Raw genomic sequence first — 23,153 nt, 5'->3', positions numbered from 1 at the left:
TTGGAAAAAGGCTGCAATGAAACAAAGAGTGAAAAATTTAAAGGGGTCTGAATACTTTCCGTACCCACTGTACATGTGTATATATATAGAGCATAACGATTCTTAACCTTTGGGCCTACGCTACTTAATAAATCCTGTGCCTCCTATGTACTTTACTTTCGCTCTGTATAGTTCTGTTTTACAGGCTGATATTCAAGATGATTAACAAGATTAAGTTTAGCAATCTAAACATATACAATTTTTAATGTAAGACACATTTACAGGCCATTTCATAATATGCTTAATAATAATTTAAAGGGCCAATGGCATGAACATTTCACTTTATAAGTTTTTTAACATTAATTTGCATTCCCCCAGCCTGCCTATGATCCCCCAATGGCTAGAAATGGTGATAGGTGTAAACCAAGCCCTGGGTATCCTGCTCTGTCTTTGAGAAAATGAAAGCTCAAATGGTCTGATGTGGAATCTTGCCCCTTATGACCTCATAAAGGAAAAGGTTACCTCCCCTTTATCTGCTTTGCCCAACTAGAGAATTTGGTCCACCCGTGAGGAAGAGGGAGACATCATGTTTTTTTTAAACGAGCAAAGTGGCAGTTGGTCAAGGTCTCTCTTCCTCCTTAAAAGCTACAAACTCAGAAATGGCACGTCCTTGGGAGAGCTCTTTGTGGGACTGGCTCTAGTGGCTGTTATTCTGCACCAAGGCTGAATTTTGGGAAAGAGACTTCAGATATGGTATTAGGGGACCACTAAGGTCTATATAAAAGCATCCAAAAAGAACCATGTCATGGAATGTTTTAAGAAGGAAAGTGCTGAAATCTCTTCAGGAGCGTAATGGCTGCAATAGCAGTTGCTTTTAGAATATATACATTACACAAAGCTAGAAAACTAAAATAATTGTTGTATTTTGACTCATTACACAAGTGTAATGTACCTGAACCAATATACTGTGACAGTAAGCCACTGCAGTAACCAATTCTCCGCTTAGTATAATAACTGAAAACAAAAATAATTAAATGAAATCGCTCTTACAGAATAATAGTCCACGACAGAGAGGCAGTCAATGACCATACTGAATTTAAGCAAAGGTCATGTAAACCACAGCTCTATTTGGAGAACTAAAGTAGTGTCTAGTCTAATAATGTGAAAGTGAAGTCACACAGAGAGGCAACAAAATGTTAAAATGAAGCAGGTGTTCAGCCTCAGTATGAGGGCGTGTGCCCCTTCAGAGAGCAAAGGTCTCAGCACGCGGGTGATATTCAATTGCTGAGGGCATAAGGTGGTTCTTTTGTTCCATTTTAGCTTTGAGACCTCTGTTTCCAGCACGGACTACCACTGCATCAAAAAAAGGGGATAAAAAAACTATCAATGAGCACATAGTGGTTTTAGCGATTTTCCCCTCATGAAATATTGTCATTAGTAGCTTCTAACATATTAGTGTTTAACCTCTGAATGTTTAACAGGAGGTAGCATACCCAAAATGGCCACATTCTGACAGGATAAACTCATTTCCATGTAGCATAGACCAACGGCATGGATTTTAGTTTCAGACGTTGGGGGACACGATAAAGTCTGGCAGTCTACTCTATATGAATGCATAGTTTCAGTAATAGAGATCTGATTTTGGTTTGTAGTCACCAAATATTTCTTTAATCAGCTTTTTATTTATGTTCAAATGTGTGTCCTTTTAGGAATGTTATAATATTCAGTGTTTATTAAAAACCCATATTGTCACCTGCATATCAAAATAAACATAAATCCTTTTTTTTTTGTATTTAACCACATCACAGCCCCAATAAGCTTCACCGATCAAAAGGCACTCTGTGTGTGGCCTGAGAGGCAAAACCGGAGTAAAACAGTCACGAAAGCACTCACTACAGCCCAATAAGCTTATTTCTGTAAGCGCAGGGCAACAGCCAAAGGCGACCTAGATGAGTGCATCTGGATTTGTATCAAGTCACAGTACTTTTTCATTTAGATTATGACAGCTTGGCAGAAGAGGACACTGTTAAGAGAGGACGCAGGGGTTTAGTCAAATTATAACAAAAATCTAAAGGTAGAATCATGTCCCAGAAATTTACCAGTGGGAACTATGTCCTTAAGCATAGCCAATATGTATTATTTAAACTGATGATACGTAAAGTTACAATCAATTTTTTGTTGAACTAAAGTAACTAGCCAAGGGTGTGTTAAGCTGTATTTTTCCTCTATTGGCAGAAAGAAGACTCAACAAACTCAAGGCATAAATAATTATACTGAATTAACTTTTTAATACAACTTTTTTTATGGTAGCAAACAAATTGTTACTTCCATATCCAGTGGCAGCAGAGCAACACGGTCATCTTCTTTGGGAGTCCTCGTTTCCTGTCACCTTCCGAAGGCAAGCCCACTGTTTTCTCACATTTTTGCCCTGGCTTGTTCTGCCAACTGTTAAAAGAAACAAAACATTTGAGACTTTCTGTGTCATATGACATATGATAACCTTCCAACTCAATCATATGTACCAGTAAACCCTAGTACCAAACAGAAATATGCATAGAGTTGTAGACAGGGTGTTGATTCCCAGTGGGATTAGCAGTATTCACAACCATGATATCGAAGAATACCATTTGATTTAAAAGATTTTCCTCTTTAAATATTGAAGATTTAAATTTCACAGCATAGTCAAATTTTGCATCGTGGAGCACTGTTTGTAACGGAAGTGCTACAGATTATATAATAGAGGCACACAGTTGAAGCCAACTCTATTTTCATCATTTCAGGTCATTTATCGGAGGTGGCTTTAGTGCAGACCTCTGAGACAACACACACCTGTGCCCAGGCTGTTCCACATTGCTCTTTTCACTAATTTATTCATTTATTTGAATAAACATTTAGCAGATTCCTGGTTTTGTGGTACAGTATCTGTGCAAAGTAGAAAAACAATAGATGATAACAACATTAGCGGTATGTTAAGCACTGTTTAAGCCAGAGACGATCTGTGGATAAGTAATAGAACACCCCTGTGAGAAAGTAGTTAGTGGCTGCATTTCTTCACAATGTATAAAAATAGGGTCTGCACCAGCTGTACCGTTAATACATTTCAAATAATCTCAGTGTTTAATCATTTTGAGCCTTCATTAGCAGTACTAAGGAGGTGGTCCAGGTGTGTAGCAGTGGGGTAAATTGGCTGCAGTGGCCAGTGTTTACATGCAAAGAGGTTTCTATTCGTAACCCACTTACACAAATAACCTAGATTTGGTCAGTGTTTGTGAAGGACTCACAAGCATGTTGTACCCCGTGAAACACAACCATGATGAATAATTTGACATCTGCTTTGTCTGCCCATTTGTATTTGTTTTTAATTGCCTGAATTTAGTTGTTTAGCATTTGTTTACAGGATTGATGATGTGTCTGCTGTGCCAGATGTGTCTATTATTTACAGACAAAAATATTCATTATTTGATGAATATTTTAGAACCGAAAACTCTATAGCAGTTATATCTTATAAAGGCAGGGTTGGTAACTATTTCCTCTATACACTTTTTATGTATTGTTTGATATGGTCTTTACACCCCGACAGCAATAAAAAACATGTGGGCTCTGACAAAGAAGCGTCATTTGTAACTGCTGGAATCCTGTAAAACGCCGACCAATCACTGTCTTGCGGTTCACTTGGAAAGAACCAATGAAATGCCTCCTTGCCCCGTTGGACATATTGTACAACTCTTGTGTACGAGCCTGAGCTTAATGCGTTTTGTCCCTACATTGCTAACAGTGCGTGACAGTAATCATGTTTGTTCAAAACATTTGTTCTGATAATATTAGGTGTATGCTTGCTGGTAAATGAGACATGAAGTAAAATTGCGTGCCATTCTTGCTCTGCTCTGAAGCAGCAACACAGCGGTCCTCTTGCACGTCTGTGCGTGGGTCGGAGCCCTGAGGGCAGGGGGAGGGGTTAGACGGGGCTCCGAGGAGATGCTACTTTCAAATTTTGTTAGCTTTCCAACATTACCCACTCTGCCTTTAATCCAATAGAATCTTACACAAAACTTTGTTTTGTTGCAATTCATGTTGCTGCATGCACGTCAATGATGTAACAGAAATTCAAAAACACTCAATTAAATTTGTCTCAGTTTTGCAGTGATGGATCTATGTGGCCACATTCTTTCTCATTTTATTTCTAAGGTTCAAACCGCGAAGCGATAGAACCCTTCTATGTTTATTTATAAATATTTGTTGTCTGCCGCGCTGGCTCAAATTCCGGAGCCGGAATGAGCTAGAAACATCAAACTTGGGTGAATAACTGAAAATGGTTGTAAGTGTATAAAGCATGTCCATATCTCAATTACTTTTCAAGTTATTGACTAATGACACAAATCAGCAACTGTAAGGCCAATCATTAAAAAACTCACAGGGTATGTTCAAGTAAGTGCTGAAGATGGACCCAGACAGTTTTATATACATACGCCACTAGGGGGCGCTACAAGCAAAAGATATGTGAGTGGCATTACACACATTTTACTATAAATCATATATTCATTGTCCAGTCACAAATCTCTCAGGAAATGTTCTCATAAGTACCTGAACCACGCCCTGAAAGTTCCACTCAATTTGAACACCAGTGCTATAAATGTAAACAAACTGCAGGTGATCAAAGGTCAGATCATGCTGTAAATTACTAAATGTTTGTCCAATCAACACAGAACTTACAAGGAATGTCTACATAATTACATCACACATACACTGCGAGTCTCATTCAAATTGACCACTAGGGGTGGTTTAAACGCACAATAACTGAACGTGGAATGACACAAATCATGGTTTGAGCTTGGAGTCGCAGCTTGCGGCATTACTATCAATTGTTTTTGTGTTAGTCATCTGCTTTTCTCAAATTACCGAAAATAAATGTTTTTGTCGAATCAGTTGTAGGCATTTTAAATAACGTGCACTGTTTGTCGAATCGTTACAAAGCTTGCAGGATATGTTTTATAACGATGTTGTACCACATGTGTGAAATTACTTTTAAGTTGCTATTGAGAAAAAAAGGTTTGAACCCGAGATTTGCTGCTTGCGGCTGTATTTATTTTTGCCTTATGTGCAAATGCAGACTGCCACAGCAGAAGGAAATTTTTGCTCAGTCAAAGAGAGCTGCTTACAGTTTTTTTCTGTTACTTGGGGACCACCAAACAAGAACAGTACAGATATGAAATCTGTTTAGGGTACTGTGTTTATTTTTTGTTATAATTAATAACTTGTGTTTATTTATTTTCAAGGTTGACAATTTGGCATGCGTGCAGTACAAGATAAAAGCTCATGGCGAGTTTAAAATAGAGTTCAAGACCTCAGGGACATGGTGGTGCTCACTGAATTTAATGGCGATCTGCCCCCGTTAGATTTCCATAGTGATGCATTGCATTGAAGAATTAGCACAATTTCAGCTGTTATTGCGTACAACCATAACCGATAAACCATAACCTAATGCTTGTTGCATTTACGCAACATATGTAAACCATCATCAACCTGAACGTTTTAATATTTGATTCTGTGTTTTCATCTCATATTTTATCTACAAATCCCCCTCGAGAAAAACCATGCATGGTCTGAACTATGCGCAAGGTGCACTTACATTCAGTTTCATCTATAACAGATTGTGTATGGGATGTGGTTTACAGAATGCAGTTTTTTTTTTGCGAACTCATTATTTATACATGTGGCCCTTTAAAAATGTACACTGATCAGAGGATTTGGATTGAAGGTGAAAAGCTTTAAATGCAAACAAAAGTCTATTGTCTATGGGATGTGTATCGGTGCAATGGGTTGTGTTACAAAAAAAAAAATTAACACAGAAAATTGATGTGATGATGTATTTTGGTTTCCGCATTCAAATCATACACAGATTAAGCAAAGTGATATTTCAGTATTGTCAGACAGCTCGTTGACATCATAGAAAAAGACCGTAATCTACATTGCACAAGTAGAGTGTAAGATCATTTTAAATGAACCCCCTCTGAAGAATTGTTAGATCAGACTGACAGCAACTTTGAAAAGAAAGCTATAGTCACAAGCAGTCCAGACCAAATTCACACTCTTAAAATGGAGACATCACTCATTTTTCAATTGAAACGTCCATCAAAGTTAGTTTGCTATCCACTGGGGATTACCCACAATTTCTTCTCCTCTGAGACATTTGTTGGCAGGAGCAGTGCTCATATACTGTAGCTTCAGCCAGATGATGGAGAGACTACGTATGCACACGCCTTGGGTATCCCTCTCTGTACTCTGTCAAAGAGGAGCCTCCAGTCACTGCTCAGTGGCAGAAGATGCATTACATTGCGGTGACATTCGAAATAGTCCCTGAGGTGTTCCACCATTGCTTTGACTGACAGACCAGCTTGGGAAACCTGTGCTGTCCCATAATTCACCAGATGCTCTGTGTTCTCTGTGGTCTCATGGATTCCCTCTCATTCCTGCGTCCCAAGATGCAAAGAGCTGTGTCAGTGTCACTGTCGTACCTTTTTTTCATTAGCGTCATTCTAGGTGTATTGAAAATTGTTCTTTCTGCCTTTTAAACACAATCATATACAATATTGTTTATTCAGCTGATAACAAATGAACAGTGAGAGCTACGCTCTGTTGTTCTGCCATTTTCTATTTAACATTTTATGATTTGTACTGTCTGAATAGCAAGCCAGAAATAATAGAATAAAAGCTAACATTTGCTGCATCAATCTGCACTCTGCAAATTTTATGTTCTATATGTACGTTTTATTATTATTGTATAATTGTCTGCCATCTGTTTGGTTTTCTTCTGTTTGTAATGACAACAAAAAAATGGCTAACCTAATACATGGTAATCATGTACTAATCAGTAAATACAATCTTAATATATTGAAAATGTTGAATAATGTACTATAATGTAACCAACATCTTAGTATTTAACTGCCTCTGCCGCCTTTGTTTTCAAAAAATCAATCAAATCAAAATCTGATTTTCAGTTGCTTACACAATTAGTGTTTTCATTTATTCTTCTTTTATTCAGTTTTACTTCATAAACCTACCATATTTAGTTTGACTTGTTCAGCAGAAACTCCTCATATGGACCAGACCAAGCACCAGAGGAATACCTCGGACTGGCGGAACAAGCTCCCAGGCTGCCTTCAAAAGTACAATAAAACACCAATGCTGATCTGCTTAGCCATCCTGCCCCTCAACCCTCTAATGAACGAGGGCAAAATAGCTCTTGGGTTTAGCCTCACCCTCTTACCCTCACCCTCTTACCCTAACTTAACAAGATGCCCCCCTCCCCCCCATACACACTTGCTCGATTCCTCTCACACACATATATGCACGTTGGTGCACACAGCAACACACCACCCAAACCTCAAACCACTAACCCTCAGACCAATCTGTCTGTGGCACTAAAGTATTATTAGACTTACACACTCTCAAAGGGGAAACAGTGAGTGCTGAGAGCTGGGAGATGAGATATGCTACAGGGGCTACTAGTTCCATTAAAATGGCATTCACTGGGGTCTTTGTTCTCATAGGCCCTGACGTTTTTCAGGATGTAGTGGGGTTTCCTGAGCCATGACCATCTCATCTATCTTGCAGGATTTGAAGGAAGTTGGTGTGAAATTGACACCAATGAGTGTAGCTCAAATCCATGCCAAAACCAGGGCGACTGTGTGGACCGGGTCAACAGTTACAGGTAAAAAGTGTTATCCATAACCCGCTTTTCATTTCTTAGTGGCCAGAAAATGTCAGGGTATCTAGTGACTTTAAATCCAGAGTATCAGAAACTTGCATTCCTTCCATAAGTATTTCAGCCCATTAAACTTTTTGATATATAATTTTGATACACTGAGTTAATAGATTTGCTCCGATGCTCATGCCCTTTTTGGATAAATGTATCATTTTAGGATGGAAATAGGTCAAATTGTTAACAAAAACTATCTGTCTTAATTGCTTGTGCCATAAAGCCCTTGGTTTAACAGTCAAAATCCATGTTCATGTCACTGTACTGTATAGTATGTGTAATCAGATTAAATAGGATGTGTACCATATCATCATTACATTTCTATAGATATTCCTCTCTGTGCCTTTGCCAGGACACAAATAGATCCTTTTTCCATCTGAGACAAAATATCAATATTAATGAATTTTCCTACCCAGCTGTGATTGCAAGATAGGATTTTCCGGCCTTAACTGTGAGGAAGACATCAATGAGTGCAGCTCTAGCCCCTGCCACAACTCTGCCATTTGTCAAGACCTTGTGAACAAGTGAGTAGGAATATAGCTCCTCCTTTGCTCAGACTTTGCTCCTTAGCCTTCATTCACAGTGCGTTTAAAAATAAATTGTCCATATCGGTTAAGGCCAGGCAGCATTCATTTCCTGCATTGGTTTTAAAAGGAGAACGAACAAAAGCGAAGAAACCACACAAGGTTGTGATGCCCCTCTTCAAAGTGTTCCGGTTTATATAACAAGCCTGTCTTCATCCTTGACACACATAAGCTGCTATTCTAAAGACAGAGAGCGAATTCAGCGGGAACATATCACATGTATCTAGATTGGGATTTACTCCACTGGTGCTTCTCTCTGCTGTGCTTAATGGGAGCCCCGGGGCTTCCAGGCTTAGTCGGACAGATGGGTAGCAAAGTCCCAGGGCCAATTTGAGTCCTAAATGGTTTGTCTCCAGTTTGTCTCCCGTCATTCCGCTCCCAAGTGACCTGGCCCTCCTCAGAGCGCTCCCCTGATTGCATAGTCCAGGGAGTTCACATCAGGTGTGTTTTAACCTCGCTGGCCACAACAAACACTGCACACGCCACTTCCTCTGTCTCCCTGACCCAACAAGTCCATCCGTACTGGGGTGATGAATCAGACTCCACGGTGTACTCTCTGAGCTCTTGCTGTCTTTTTTCTTTTCATTATATACTTTGAGTTTGACTCTGTAAAAGGTGCGTTATTTGGTCTCATTTCTGTATGTTCAGTTGATACAAACACATGAACACATGAACTAATTGTGACTAGCAGACTGTTACAGACATGTAACTGTCTTGTGTAACGGAAGGCAATAAAGAAAATGTTAATTGTTTTGACAGATGTGTCTCAGATCAAGTCAGGCTTTAGAGTTGACATAATTAGGTAGCTCAGTTCCTTTGTGGAATAACAAATACCATTTAGCATATGACAGAAATGTGATGATGTTATGTAATTGGGCTACTGAAGAAAGATTATGTCTAACTAATCAAAAGATGTAGTTTAGATTTTAGCCCAGAGGTTTCTAATTACATGTCGTCTGATTATCTGACTTGCAAACAGGATAAGCATCTCCTCTGAGTTGTGTGGTCAGGTATTAGACCCACCGACAGCTGCAGTGAGGGATTTGAATTGAGTAAAATGGGTCTTATTATGCACCTTTGTTTGACTTGGTTTGTTTGGGACACATGTCCTGTTTTAGCCTTCTGCAGGAGTGTGTGCTTTTATTTGCTGGAAGTTACAGTAAGAACTAAATTAAACACAAATCAACGTATGCTGTAATTACTGTCTGACACACTGTTCTTTACTGGATTTCACTTTATTTCCTAATGATTGAGTGTTCTCACATCTTCCTCAGGTTCCGCTGCATTTGCCCTCCTGGTTATTATGGAACGCTGTGTGACCTGGATGTAAATGAGTGTGAAGTTTCACCTTGCCTACACGAGGGCATCTGTATCAACACACCCGGGGTCTTCAAATGTGTCTGTCGCCCTGGATACTCAGGTAGCTCTTTTGCCCTCAGGTGACATGAAGATCAATAGGAGAGTCTAAAAAGCTTCTCAAGGCTGCTGTGGTTGCACACTATTGAAGCAAGTCTGACACAGATCTGGCTTAGTGTAAAAAAACTGCCACACTATACCTGCTTTTAATTAGTCTGTCTGCCTATGCAAGATACAGTGCCTGTCTTTCAGTAAAGCTAACAAGAGATACATTCATGTCACCTGTTTTATCTGATGAAAACATCTCAGTATCTGTTAGTTGCCTTTATTTCATTTCATCGGCCTCTTTGGTCTCAGAGCGCTATTGTTGTTTTACTTCAATCCATTTGTCTTATTTTCCACTCAAACTGATATCCAGCCATTTTATTGCATGTGTGTGTATATGTGAGTGTGCACTATCTAAAGCCGATTCCTGTCAGGTACTGGGAAGATTAATTTCATTTGTCTTCCACATTGTATCATCAATTTATTCTTACACAGTTGAGAGGGGGGGGGGGGGCAAATCTCTGAGGTATTGCTACTCTGGAGAGCCAAACCTGACACACATGGCCCAATTCCCACAGAAGCAGCTTTTATTATTAGGCCTACGAACAGCATAGTACAAGTCATTACTTTTTCTGTTGCTCTAAGCTCATCTGAGGAAACAGGGTTCCCCAAGAGAGCGAGCGGCCAGAGGATACAGTTTGGATCGGCTCAAACAAACTAGAACTTATACAAAATATTTGCACTAGTAACACATACAAATGCAATGCAACTTTTCACAAAAACACAAACGGGTTGGTGGGGCTACTGTAGCTGTGTGACTTTTTTTTATCTACTCTGATAGTAAATTTGCAATCTTAAGTTGTTTCATCAAATCATGTTTGTGAAGCCTGATTGGAATTGATTGAAAAGTTATTTTGCTTTGGTGGTATCATTTGTCATCTCCTCTATTACTGGAATATGGTAACTCATTGTGTCACCTGATGGTATTATCATATTATTTGCTTCAGCCATCAAGGTAGTCAAAGGTGTTTTTTCGCATATTGAATGCCAACATTCATTTTGACTGTAACAGCTGAAGCTGCTTACTAATAAATCAGCCGTGTGCTATACATACTCACTTTCAGTGATGTGACTAAGATATAATGACACTTCATTCCCGCCTGCATCTATTCATATTGAATTTTCTTAGTGGTTGGTCAGTGAGTCAGTGCATTATTTTAAGTAGATGTTTTTTGTGTTTTATAAATGCTCAGACCAATAACTCTATTTTAAGCTATGTTTTTTTATAAAAAAAAATTCATTTCTAAAAGTTTCTATGACTCACTTTGAGGCTAGACATTAAGATTAAATATAACTTTTTTATCTTTATCCCTAGAAAGCCTGCCCTTTCTCACACTGTAAGATAGTCTTGGCAGTTGCCAAGATCTCAGCTCTCTGATCATTATTTAGGGTGTTTTGTCTAAAAGGCACTGCAATTCCACTAATGTATTATTTATCTGCACATACTGTAGGCGCTGTGCTCTGTACTGAGGTCAAAAGTCATTACAGCTATATGATGAATGGGTAATTGTTTTTATATAAATCACGGTTTAAGCACACTATTTGTCACCTTCTGTTTTCTCTTCTTCACCCATCATTAAGGAGCATGTTCCCTTGAGTGATGGTAGAGTGCAATCAGCACATTGAGGCAGCTTCCTCAGTCAGCACATTGTCAGAAGATGATGTTCTGGCCCGGGCAATGCTGCTTTCTATTAAGGCTTCAGTAAATTCAGTCTATTGCTGGGTGAAGTTGATTAATTATATTTGGTCATTATTTCTATCTTTGTGACTTAGCCTCTGCAGATATCTGTTGCTTTAGAGATACATTGTACATTTAATGAAACTGGAATAATGGAATTTACTTATTGTATCAATTGAAGACTAAAACAGTTCTTGCTACCATGAGTTAGTAAGTTACTTAAACATATGTTTTTGGTACTTATTACGTATTCCAATTTTAAAAGTTATTTCAGACACTTATTGACCAGTCTGAAGCATTAAATATTCATTGTCTAATCCCATATCTCATTCATAATTCAGTTCTCTTAATGTTTTAGATTGGGTGCAAAATACCAGCCCAGAAACTGAAGTATTTAATGACTTCTGACCTAAATAAAAAACATCAAAATACAAAATGTGAGCATCAGGCTATGGGTAATATGATCGAAGTGTCATAATAATGTGCATGTTTAATGAACAAGAGATTTTTTACATATCGCTTCATTTCTCTCATCACGCATCTTTAATACATCCTCCATAGTGCATTTTCTGTTGCACCTTTCTGTTATTTCTGTTATTGTTCTGTTATTTCTGTTATTTTGGGTTGAGGCACTGTTTTTAACCTCTGTAGTCATAAACTGTGAATTTTACAGTTGCAATATGGCTTTCCTTTTAGCTAAATGAGACAAGTTATTAGTTTGGCACAAGAAAGGAGCTGTTTTACATTCTGTAATGAGAGAACACGATGATTGTTTTTGTGTACACTAAGGACGGTTTATTTATTCTTTCATGGTAAAACACAGGAGGCAAGAAATATTTTTTTGCAACAGTTGTCACTATGTTTGTTTACATCTGTAACAACCAAATGATTAACGATGGGTCAGTCATTATTTTGTATCCCTCTATTCCTCAGCAAATGGACAGCACCTGCTATAAATTGGATACTATAAACAGTCATCACTGTGTTCTGATTTGTTGGCAGAAGGGAGATTTACTTCACAGCATGAACGCTCCCCTCCCCTTCATTTCTCTTCTTATCTTTTTTTTTCGGTCTGCGGAATGATGAATATCATCAACTGTATAAGTAAAGCTGACTTAATGAATCCTCAGTTATTTTTAGATGTGGCTGATGGACAGTAAAGATATACGTTGTTTTTAGGATAATTCATGTGTTCTCTTTGAGTCAGAACATCTGAGTACATTGTGCCTTATGAGAAATGATTCTGTCTAGGCACAGCTGAAAGAATTTTACAGTGTGTACAGTATGCAGCACACTTTTGTATTAGTTCAGCACTGCATTTCACTGGGTCCTTGGGTACATACACCGCTCTTTTAGTGGCTTGGTCTCATATATATCATGTAATTTTATTTGACAAACTTTTTTTCTGATTAATTTAGTTCATTTTGATTTTTTTTGACTCAGTGTAAAGCACTTTAAAGTGTCAGGTAACTTTGGTTTTATTTGCCCAGATTTTGAGATATTTACCTCTGGAACTTCAGCCTCCATCTGACCCCTGTATTTATTTACTTATTGATTTATTTATCTATTTATCTTTATTAACATTATCTATTTTTTGACTTTTGTAGTTCTTCTTTTTACTCTCATTATGACACATCTCTGCAACTATTCATTCTTAAACTCAGCTGATGTCTTTATTGCTGTTTTATTGTGTAAATTGTTGTGTGGTTTGTGTATATTCTCATGTGATGTCGTTGTGCTGCAAACAAATTGCCCTTCCGGGACAAAGAATAAACTGAACTGAACTGAATTGAATATATGTGTGTATGTGTATATATGTGTGTATGTGTATATATATATATATATATATATATATATATATATATATATATATATATATATATATATATATAGATATATATATAGATATATATATATATATATAGATAGATAGATAGATAGATAGATAGATAGATAGATAGATAGATATATTCATTTCAGTTCATATAGGGGAGAGAGATGGGGGATGACACGCAGCAAAAGGCTGCAGGTCGGATTTGAACCTGCAGCCTCTGCAGGACTCACCCAACGTGGCTGAACGCTCTTACTTGGTGAGCGAGAGTCCCCCCCATGCATCTTTATGTTAATAGTTTGTATTTGGTTAATTTGTTCACTTTTGTACGAAAACAATTTAATTACATCAGCTGTCAGTACTGAACTACACTTTCTATTAGCACTCTACTATCAGTAGAACAAAGACAGTGGATTATCACTTAAATTCAACACAACCGCAAGTTTTTGTTGAATTTAAACTGAAGATGTAACCACGAGTTATTGTTTAGGTTATTGCTACAACTAACAGTTATTTGTATGATCCATTAATCTGTTTAATTCTGAAATTAATTGATTCTTCATAAAATCACTAAAAATGTGCATTTTGCCAGAGCCCAAGGCAAATTCAAAGTCAATATGCTCATTTTATTGAACCAACAGACCAATTCATTTTGAAGTCACACATTTCTTTTAAAAAAAAGCCACAAATGCTTATATTCCAGTATGGTATTTTTGTATAGCTACTTAAATGATTTATCAAATCACAATTGTTCAGAATTCTTTTTTCTGTTTATCAAAAATTGATTCATCAAGTTCTGTTTTTAGATTTAGATTGGTGCGCCAACGTTTTAATATATGGTAGCAGTCTGTGTTAGAATGGGGTTTTAGCAGCTTACCGCCCCTTAAGGCACCTAAGACCCTAAGACTACAGCTCTCCACCACAGCTTTAGCAATGTAAACTTTGAACATTGTCCACTCAGGTTCAATGCCCCCAGCCTCAACAGGGATGCACGAAAAGCTCTGCGGGAGTTGTGAGTTGAAAGCCTGTCGAAAAGGGGCCTCCTCCAGACGTTCCCAATATAGCTGCACTACCCGTTTGGGCTTACCAGGTCTGTCCAGAGTCTTCCCCCACCCCCTGACCCAACTCACCACCAGATAGTGATCAGTTGACAGCTCTGCACCTCTCTTCACCCGAGTGTCCAAAACATACGGCCTCAGATCAGATGAAATGATTATGAAATTGACTACTGAGCTTCGGCCTAGAGTGCTCTGGTACCACATACACTTATGAGCATCCCTATGTTTGAACATGGTGTTTGTTATAGATAATCCATGACTAGCACAGAAATCCAACAACAAATAACCACTCTGGTTTAGATCAGGGAGGCCGTTCCTCCCAAGCACGCCTCTCTATGTATCTCCATCCTTGCCCAGGTGTGCGTTGAAATCCCTCAGCCGAATTATGGAGTCCCCCACTGGAGCCCCATACAGGACTCCATTCAAGGTCTCCCAGAAGGCTGAATACCCCAAGGTCTTGTTTGCACAAACAACAGTCAGAGTTTCCCCACCTCCATCACCCGCAGGCATAGGGAGGCAACCCACTCGTCCACCCGGCTTAACTCCAACGCAGTGGCGCTCATCCGGGGGCTTGAGAGTATCCCCACACCCGCCAGGCGCCTCACACCCTGGGCAACTCCAGGGTAGGAACGAGTTCAACCCGTATCCAGGAGTATGGTTTCAGAACCGAGACTGTGCGTAGACGTAAGCCCCACCAGATCTAACTGGTAGCGCTCCACCTCCCGCACTAGCTTCGGCTCCTTCCCCCACAGAGAGGTGATATTCCACGTCCCCAGAGCCAGCCTTTGCAGCCCGTGTCTGGTCCGTCGAGGCCCCTGACCTTCACCGCCACACATGTGGCAGCGCACCCGAACCCCAGCGGTTCCTTCCACAGGTGGTGGGCCCATGGGAAGTCGCTGAGGTAGTTAAACAACTCCACAGTGGCAAAGCCTCAGGGATTGATAAGATCCTTCCAGAAATGCTGAAAGCTCTGGGTGTGGAGGGGCTGTCTTGGTAAAACATGTTTATTCATAGAAAACCCATTTCATTAAAAACATTCAAGGGATGTTCAATAATATTGGAATAATATGTAAACAAGAGGTAACTCGAGGTGATGCAATATAAGTTAACTACTCAGTAACTCTCAGCACGCTTGTGTTTATCATCCCAGCCAGTCTGTGATCACTTTATTTCAAAGGTTACCAAAGAGACCAGACAGTAAAAACATGTCATGCTGTTGAGGCTGCTTAATCTGGACACTGTATGCTGTTTGATCTAAAATGACTATACTGATGGCTTTGCATTTATCTACAAATTGTATACTTAACATTTTCATAACTATAATATTCTAAAGAATGCTGTACAAATGTGTACTTGTCAGGCTAAAACGTGTCCTGTATGGTCCCTTAGGTTTCGCTCTCAGTTGACGGAGAAATGTACAGACTTGCTGCTAGAATTTCCATTGGGCAGAAAGGAGCAGTTCTAATAGATGAGATGTTCTTTAGTGCAAGTTTGTGCCAAAAAATGGCCTCGAGCAGCTTTAAATTCATCCAGATTGCTTGAAGATAGTACAACCTCACGATTTCCTCTGCTTTAGAGTCAGAATTAGTCATGATAAAGATCACAGTTACAATGCAATCTCAAAAATACCTTATTTTCAGAAAAAGAAAAGTAGGTAGTTTGACCTTGATGTGAATCACATCCTTTAGATCTATTGAAAAATGAAGAAATGAAGGATGCTGACAAAGCAGTTAAAATAGTCAATGGGATACACAGTTGTTCATGTTCTCGTTGCATGCTTGACAACCGCATGTTTACCGCATGGTTACCATTAAAGGTTTTACTTTTTTGTAATTTTTTTTATGATGATCAACAATTCCCATGAAAAGACAACCATCAATACCAACAACAATAACTTCATTCTGACAAGTCTTTGTAGCCTCAGCCTGATATACAGTAGATTATCTCTGCCTCAGACCTCCACTGCATCCAGAAACTATTAAAAACATGAAAGAGCCATACTGATGCCTTTTGTGAACATATTCCCTCGTTGCAGTAAACATAGCCAGTACAGTTTATTCCTCTGTTTGTCTAACAAAAAAAGATGGTGTGAAAATGGGACCATGTCCCCAAGTATGTGCATAGATGTCTCCAGAGATCCAAAACACAGTTGCAGACTTGTACAGAATTATCAAAACTCAGGTTGTTTGTTAATTTAATGTAAAGACAATGTACTAAACTGATATTTTTCTTATTACATTGTTGAATATGTAATTTCTTACTAAAGTATGCTTCATTTCCCAGGGCCATGGTGTGAAGTTAACATTGATGAGTGTGTTTCAAACCCGTGCCGAAATCGTGGGAAATGTATTGATGCGCATAATCGATACACCTGCATGTGTCCTGATGGCTTCATTGGGCTCCACTGTGAAACCAACATTGACGAATGCATGTCAGAGCCTTGTCTTCATGGGAGGTACCGATTTTTTCACCCTCATTTAAAACCGACTGCAAATGCACTGCAGAAGTTGCATTGAATTATTTTTAATTACACTCCTTGCCAGCACAGCAAGTGCAGACATGTGTCACATGTTGTAAGGATCTAATGTGACGTGCTTACAGGTTGTCTCAGTGGTCTCCAAATTACAGTCATTAATTCCGTTCAAGGGGAAATACTTATTTGTTCAAAAGATTATAGCTCTCTCTAAGGATTCTGCATGAACTATACAGCAAAAGACCTGCAGATACAAATGGGTTTTGGTTTATTTCATACCGTAGAATAGTTTGGATAAATAAATTCTAACCCCAATCTGTTGTGGTCTTGTCAGGTGTGAAGATGGAGTGTATTCATACTCTTGTCTTTGTGAATCTGGATGGACTGGAAGCAGATGTGAAACAAACATTGACGTGAGTTGAACTTCATTAATCGTAAAGCTGCTGCATGTTCAAAGGGAATGTCTGGACAATTTGTGTGGTGGTGTCGTAGGTCATCAGGTCAGATTTTTTTAGTGGTCTCCCGCACTCATTTCAAAACCAGAGGAGATCGATCTTTTCAGGCAATGGCTCCTAGGCTGTGGAATGCTCTGCCGCACTCTTTACATTGTTCAAATGTACTAATTTTTCAAAAGCAGTTGAAGACTTGGCTATTCAAACAGGCTTTTAGTTAGACAAGGGCTTTTATCTAGGGATTTATCTGTCTGATTTTATGTACTTATGTTTTCTTTGTATTCTTATGTCTTCCATTTATCATATTCCAATTTATTGTAAAGCACTTTGTGATTTTTATCTGTGAAAAGTGCAATATAATTCATCTTTACTTACTTTGGTGTCACTAAGACTATCAATTTTTCTACAAGATGCATCAATTCAACTACCAGGATCATGCATGCATTGTACAAACACCTGATGAAAAGTAATTGCTTAGTCTGCCTAATTGATTTAAACCACAGGTTATGCTGGACTCCTGAGATAAAACATGTGTTGCTAACAGGTCTCTGTCTGTGAGCATTTAGTTCATTGGATAATCTGATAATCTGCTTTAAACAATTAATTAAACAAAAGTTGTGATCTTTCTATTTTTAACCACAGAATTATGCCTTGTGTGGTTAAATCTGTCAAGAATATTTACTTGTAGTATGCATTGGTAAAGTGCTTTTGTCTTTTCATTTCCAGGACTGTGCTTTCAGTTCCTGTTTGCATGGAGGATCATGTGTGGATCTCGTTGATAAATATGCATGCTTCTGTCAGGATGGTTACACAGGAAAAACTTGTGAGAACGATATAGACGTCTGCAAAGACGCCACTTTTAATGTCTCACTGTGTTTCAATGGAGCCACCTGCCTTGACGGTGAGGGATCAAACTTTACATGCAGGTGAGTTGGTCTACTGTTAAAAGTATTCTATTGCTTTGATGTAATGATAAAGACAAATTGTTCCTGGCTGGAGTCATATAATGATATGAGTTGATGGGAACATTGCTCTGCTGAGTGCAGCCTGGACAGATAGCTTAAATATAATGTAACAAGGCACGACAAGCCAAACAGCAACAGCAAAAGTGTATGTTTATCTGTTCTAGCATTAGCTGCAATGTTTTGCTTACTAGCTTACCACATTTTGTCTACTTCTGTCTGAATCAAGGATCTGTTGTTTTAAAAAATTGTGAATGACAAATGTGCTACAGTCATCATTGTAAACTGCCAAATGAAACGTCAGTAGCCAAACATTGGGGAGTTTCACATGTAAACTGGTCTAATTTATAAGATTTCTGAATTTGCATCCTCTTATGTTATAATTGGTGTTGGTGAACTGGGCTTTGTCCTTGTCTCCAACATAAAATACATATTGTGCTTGAATGCACCTTTCTTGTGAGTATAACTGTGTATTCATAGGACACTAGCAGTACTCCTGGTTGGTTGCAAGTGAAGCATCGTTTTTTAATTGCTGACATTCTCTCCCCTGTGTGATAAAGTGTATCTGAATACAAGGTGTATGTAGTAAGTGTGTGCAGATTTGACACAGCAGCTCCCTGGATGCCATACAGTTAATTACATTGTCTAACCTTGTGCTTCTATATACTCAGTGTCATGATCTAATATATCCTAGACTACCACAACTCCAAATAGATTGGTGCACTTTATGCTGTTATTGATGCACTAGACTGCCTACTGCCTCAGCACATTATTTTTTACGATGTTTACTTTGTTGTAAGTGAATTTTTGTATATATTACAAGGAGGAAATGTAGTATATTTTGTGCATTCACAGATAAATATGCACAGTAAGGAAAAACAATGTCCTTTAGTGTCCTGCTGATTTGCAACATGATTGTGCTTTGTGTGCACCTTCCAGAAGAGATGATTATTTTGCTGAATTTGGATATCAATTTAAATGTTTTGTGGTATGGTACAGACTGATGTGTTTGAGTGACAGTAGGTTCCAGTCTTGTGTTTTTGGTGGAGACGGCTACCTTCTTATCTTCTAGTTTACATTTACATCACAGACTGGGATCACATTAAAATATATGCTTCAGAGGCAAGCATGTTTTGTACATTCACATATTTGTTTCATTTGAATGGAGAGGGTTTTGTTCCGGCTAGCACATAAACTAATTGCCTAAAATAGAAAATCAGTCATGCAAATCAGTCATGCACTAGTTTCTTGGTCAGATCTCATCTGCAGTACATGAAATACAGTGTTGTGGTATCTGCATGTAATGTGTGAAGTGATACACATTCAATTTCACACCTGTACATCAAATGGCCTCAAAACCACTTCATTCTCTCTCTATTGTGGTGGTCAGTCAAGAGGTTATGCATGCACCTTTTGCCAGTTTCCTGACAATGTCGTGTTATGGCGGTGACACACTAACCCAATAATCGTCCGTTGGACACTGTGACGATGTCAGTGACTCGAGTCTGTTTGGTGTGTTCCGTGCCATCGTCCATCGGAGGGTCCAGCGGCCTTCCTTTTGGTTGACCTGATATGCTCTGTCAGAAGGCGCGCACTGCTGGCAGTCGGGCTCAACGAGTGCTAACCCGAAAATGACATGTGGGATCAGCGTGACTTGATTCTCTCAAAATCTAACAAAAATCTGAAAAGAAGACAGCTTCAGCAACTACATGGCCTATTTCTCGCTTAAAATGTTTTCCGAAACATGTTTCAGTGAACTATTTCAGTAAATTATGAGATCTTATTCTAAACAAGCTGTAACAGTCTGGCTTTGAATTTCCGGAGAAACCAGACCCACTTGACGCGTTCATCCCATCATCAGCCTTTGGTGTGTTCCGAGGCACTTTTTTTGAAACTGCACATGTGCCGCAGGGCTTAGTTAAAGGTCAGTACCCAAACATTGGGGAGTTTCACATGTAAATTGGTCAAATTTATAAGACTTCGGAATTGGCATTTTTTTGGCCAACTCGGGGACGCAGTAAGTCCAACAGCCTTTTCTGCCAACAGTCAGCCGTTGGGTTAGTGTGTCAGGGCCCTTACGTGATTCAACACTGCCACACGGATCTCATCAAAAGTCCAATTGCCAATAATGGGATTTCAGCCTCATAAACACAGTAGGGGTTGGTAAGCATTTACTCAATCCTACCAAAAATAACTAGGTTTTTTTGTAAAACTGAGTATCTGCATTGTTTTTACTCCCATTGTTCTGCTTTTGTCAACTTTTCTGATGTCAAATATTCCCAAAGATGTTTAGCAGGTTTAAGGTCTGGTGACTGTGAATTAGAAATCCATGCAAGTCAGCAGACCTTGGTCTTCCTTTGGCCTCAGGTAGCGTTGATGCATGATCAGGCTCATTGTCCATCTGGAAAATGACTGCTCTCCTACAAAACTTGGTGAAACGTGGTACCTCTCTTTGCTCCAAGGTGTAGCTTATCCCCTGCAAATCACAAACTCCACAACTGTAAACCATTAGGCTACGACCCATATATATTCCCGCTTTGTTTGCCAGTGGAATTCATGCACTGCTGAATCAATCCATTATGTATTCTCATCCTCTTAAATAAGGTCTCTAGTTTCAAGTTGAGTTTTTAGTAGTGAGTTTTTTTGTGTTGTTTGCCATGATGAGGTTTTGTCAAAGAAATGAATTAGCATTAATGACATTAACACGAGGGCCATATTAATTTAATCTAACTATGGACAAAAGCACGGCCCTTAGTTTGAGAGCAATTATATGGCCACATCAACAATGCTGAACAGTGTTTTCTCTGAACTTCATTCAGGTGGAATGAAAATATCCTGTGCCAGCACTCCTAAGTACTTTGTTTCTTTGTACTCTTAACTTTTTGGATTCATGATGAATATTTACCTGACAATTTGTAAGTGTGAATAACACATTGCTATTCCTTTTTTAAGGGGAGCATCTGGATGTACAGACATGAGTTGTTCAAATAAAGTATAGTGCAATGAAGGTTAGGACAATATGTTATGGAAATATAACAATCATCACACTTATATTGACACTGTTTGAGGAATGACTGTTGAGTTCAACAGAAGGTAGGTTATTACACTGTAGGTGTAGATTATTGTAAAATAAGACAGGTTTACTAGATAACAGATACTTTTTGAAGTCTCCACAGATTCTTTATAAGGATATTATACAGGACTTGAAATAATACATTATCTAAAAGTAGTGCCTTTAAAAAATAATAATAATAAATTAAATCATTGGTTTGAATTTTACCCACTTTTCCAGTTTAATATCTGCTTTACTGATGTCACTGTGTCTCTCAAGATTCCAGATGTCTATTTTAAATAGAAAAATTTAAAATTCAATGCAACAACTGACTTAAAATGTTCTTCTGATAAATGATAGCTAGCTGTTCTTACAGATGCAGTGTGTCAGACCAACCAGTTGGAAGTGACAGCGCTGCAAAACAGTCTCACAGATTTAAAATATGATATGTTTTCTCAGCTGTCCACCAGGTTTCATGGGGGATTTCTGTGAAGTGGATGTTAACGAATGTTGCTCAGTTCCCTGCCACAACGGTGCCATTTGCCAAGATCTTATAAATAGCTACGTCTGCCACTGCAGGTCAGGTGAGTCATGCAGACGTCCTGTGAGTTTTTCAATTTACTACTTTTTTTTTTCCCACATTATTTGTATTGGTTTTCATTTCAAGCTGAAAGTACACAATGACGATAAAAATGCACGGAATGTGTTACATGTGACAACATTAGGGTCATAAGACTCCAAAAAGCATAACTCATTGAGACTCATTGTTTAAGTTCTAGGTCAAATTTCCGTTTCTCAGTTTAATTTAAAACGAGGCAACTAAAGTAATTTTTTCCTTTATTAAGACTTGTTATAGGAAACCGTTGTGGCTCAGGAATAAGATTACTAAGACAATGTCATGGCAAGACATTTGTGAATAGGAACACTTAAATGTGCCCCATAAGTATTAGAGTACAGTACACCATATGTAAATCATGTTAATACTTAAAAAATGCCCATATTGGATTGAAAAGGGGTAACGTAAAGTCTCACTTAACGTAGCCAGTGGAGGAAGAGGTATTCAGATCCTTTACAAAGTAAAAATAATAATACCACACGGAAAAATACTCTGTTACAAGTAAAAGTCCTGCTTTAAAAGTGTTACTGAATTAAAAGTAAGTGTCATCAGGAAAATGTACTAAATGTACTAAAGTGAAAGTACTCGATGCAGAAAAATCTTTACAGTTTAGAAACTGTAAATGAAAAAAGCGTCAAAACATTGTCAAAGCATCAAACAAAGCATTTTTTTAAAAGCGTCAACGTGGGCGTTAAAACACTTCATTTCAGCTGTACTTGTTGGCCAAGTATCATTAGTACGAGGGTAGTTTCATTTAAATGTACTGTATGTATATCAATGTATTTTATAAACTAACTTGTAAAGTAAATAGTAACTAAAGCTCTCAGATTAAAGTAGTGGAGTTAAAAGTACAATATCTCCCTCTGTAATGTAGTGGAGTAAAAGTAGAAAGAGGCATAAAAAGAAAAAACTCAAGTACAGTACAATTACATTCAATTTTTACTTAAGTACAGTACTTGAGTAATTATACTTAGTTACATTCCATCACTAAAGGTAACCATATTGCCTGCATAGCTTCTGTGCCTCATTCAAAATTCATCCACTTTCCTCTAGGGAGAAATTTGTAGTCATACAGTACTATAAAAAGACTGATAAAAACAATAGTAGCCCTCTGCTCATTAAAATGCATGTGGCATCTTACTGTTTAGTGAAAGCCTTTTCTTGTCTTTGTATGTGTGTGAACCTAAAAAGAAGCAAATCAATGTAGGAGAGTCTGATTGATATTCACTTCAGAGGGTGGAAGTGGGAGAG

At 38.4% G+C, this 23,153-nt stretch overlaps 1 protein-coding gene across 3 annotated transcripts in view; it reads left to right on the top strand.

Annotated features, from left to right (window-relative positions):
* The window catches only part of eys (eyes shut homolog), a 165,181-nt gene that overhangs the window by 71,048 nt on the left and 70,980 nt on the right, over positions 1 to 23,153 (top strand). For all 3 annotated transcript variants that reach the window (XM_034897346.1, XM_034897345.1, XM_034897347.1), the window contains 7 exons: positions 7,591 to 7,687; positions 8,152 to 8,259; positions 9,594 to 9,739; positions 16,631 to 16,802; positions 17,155 to 17,233; positions 17,999 to 18,198; positions 21,746 to 21,870. In XM_034897346.1, the coding sequence (XP_034753237.1) occupies positions 7,591 to 7,687; positions 8,152 to 8,259; positions 9,594 to 9,739; positions 16,631 to 16,802; positions 17,155 to 17,233; positions 17,999 to 18,198; positions 21,746 to 21,870 (927 nt within the window). The remainder of the gene's footprint in view (positions 1 to 7,590; positions 7,688 to 8,151; positions 8,260 to 9,593; positions 9,740 to 16,630; positions 16,803 to 17,154; positions 17,234 to 17,998; positions 18,199 to 21,745; positions 21,871 to 23,153) is intronic.

This window comes from Etheostoma cragini, chromosome 17, assembly GCF_013103735.1.
Source record: "Etheostoma cragini isolate CJK2018 chromosome 17, CSU_Ecrag_1.0, whole genome shotgun sequence".
NCBI classification, from domain to species: domain Eukaryota; kingdom Metazoa; phylum Chordata; class Actinopteri; order Perciformes; family Percidae; genus Etheostoma; species Etheostoma cragini.
This window is presented reverse-complemented; position numbering and strand designations above follow the sequence as displayed.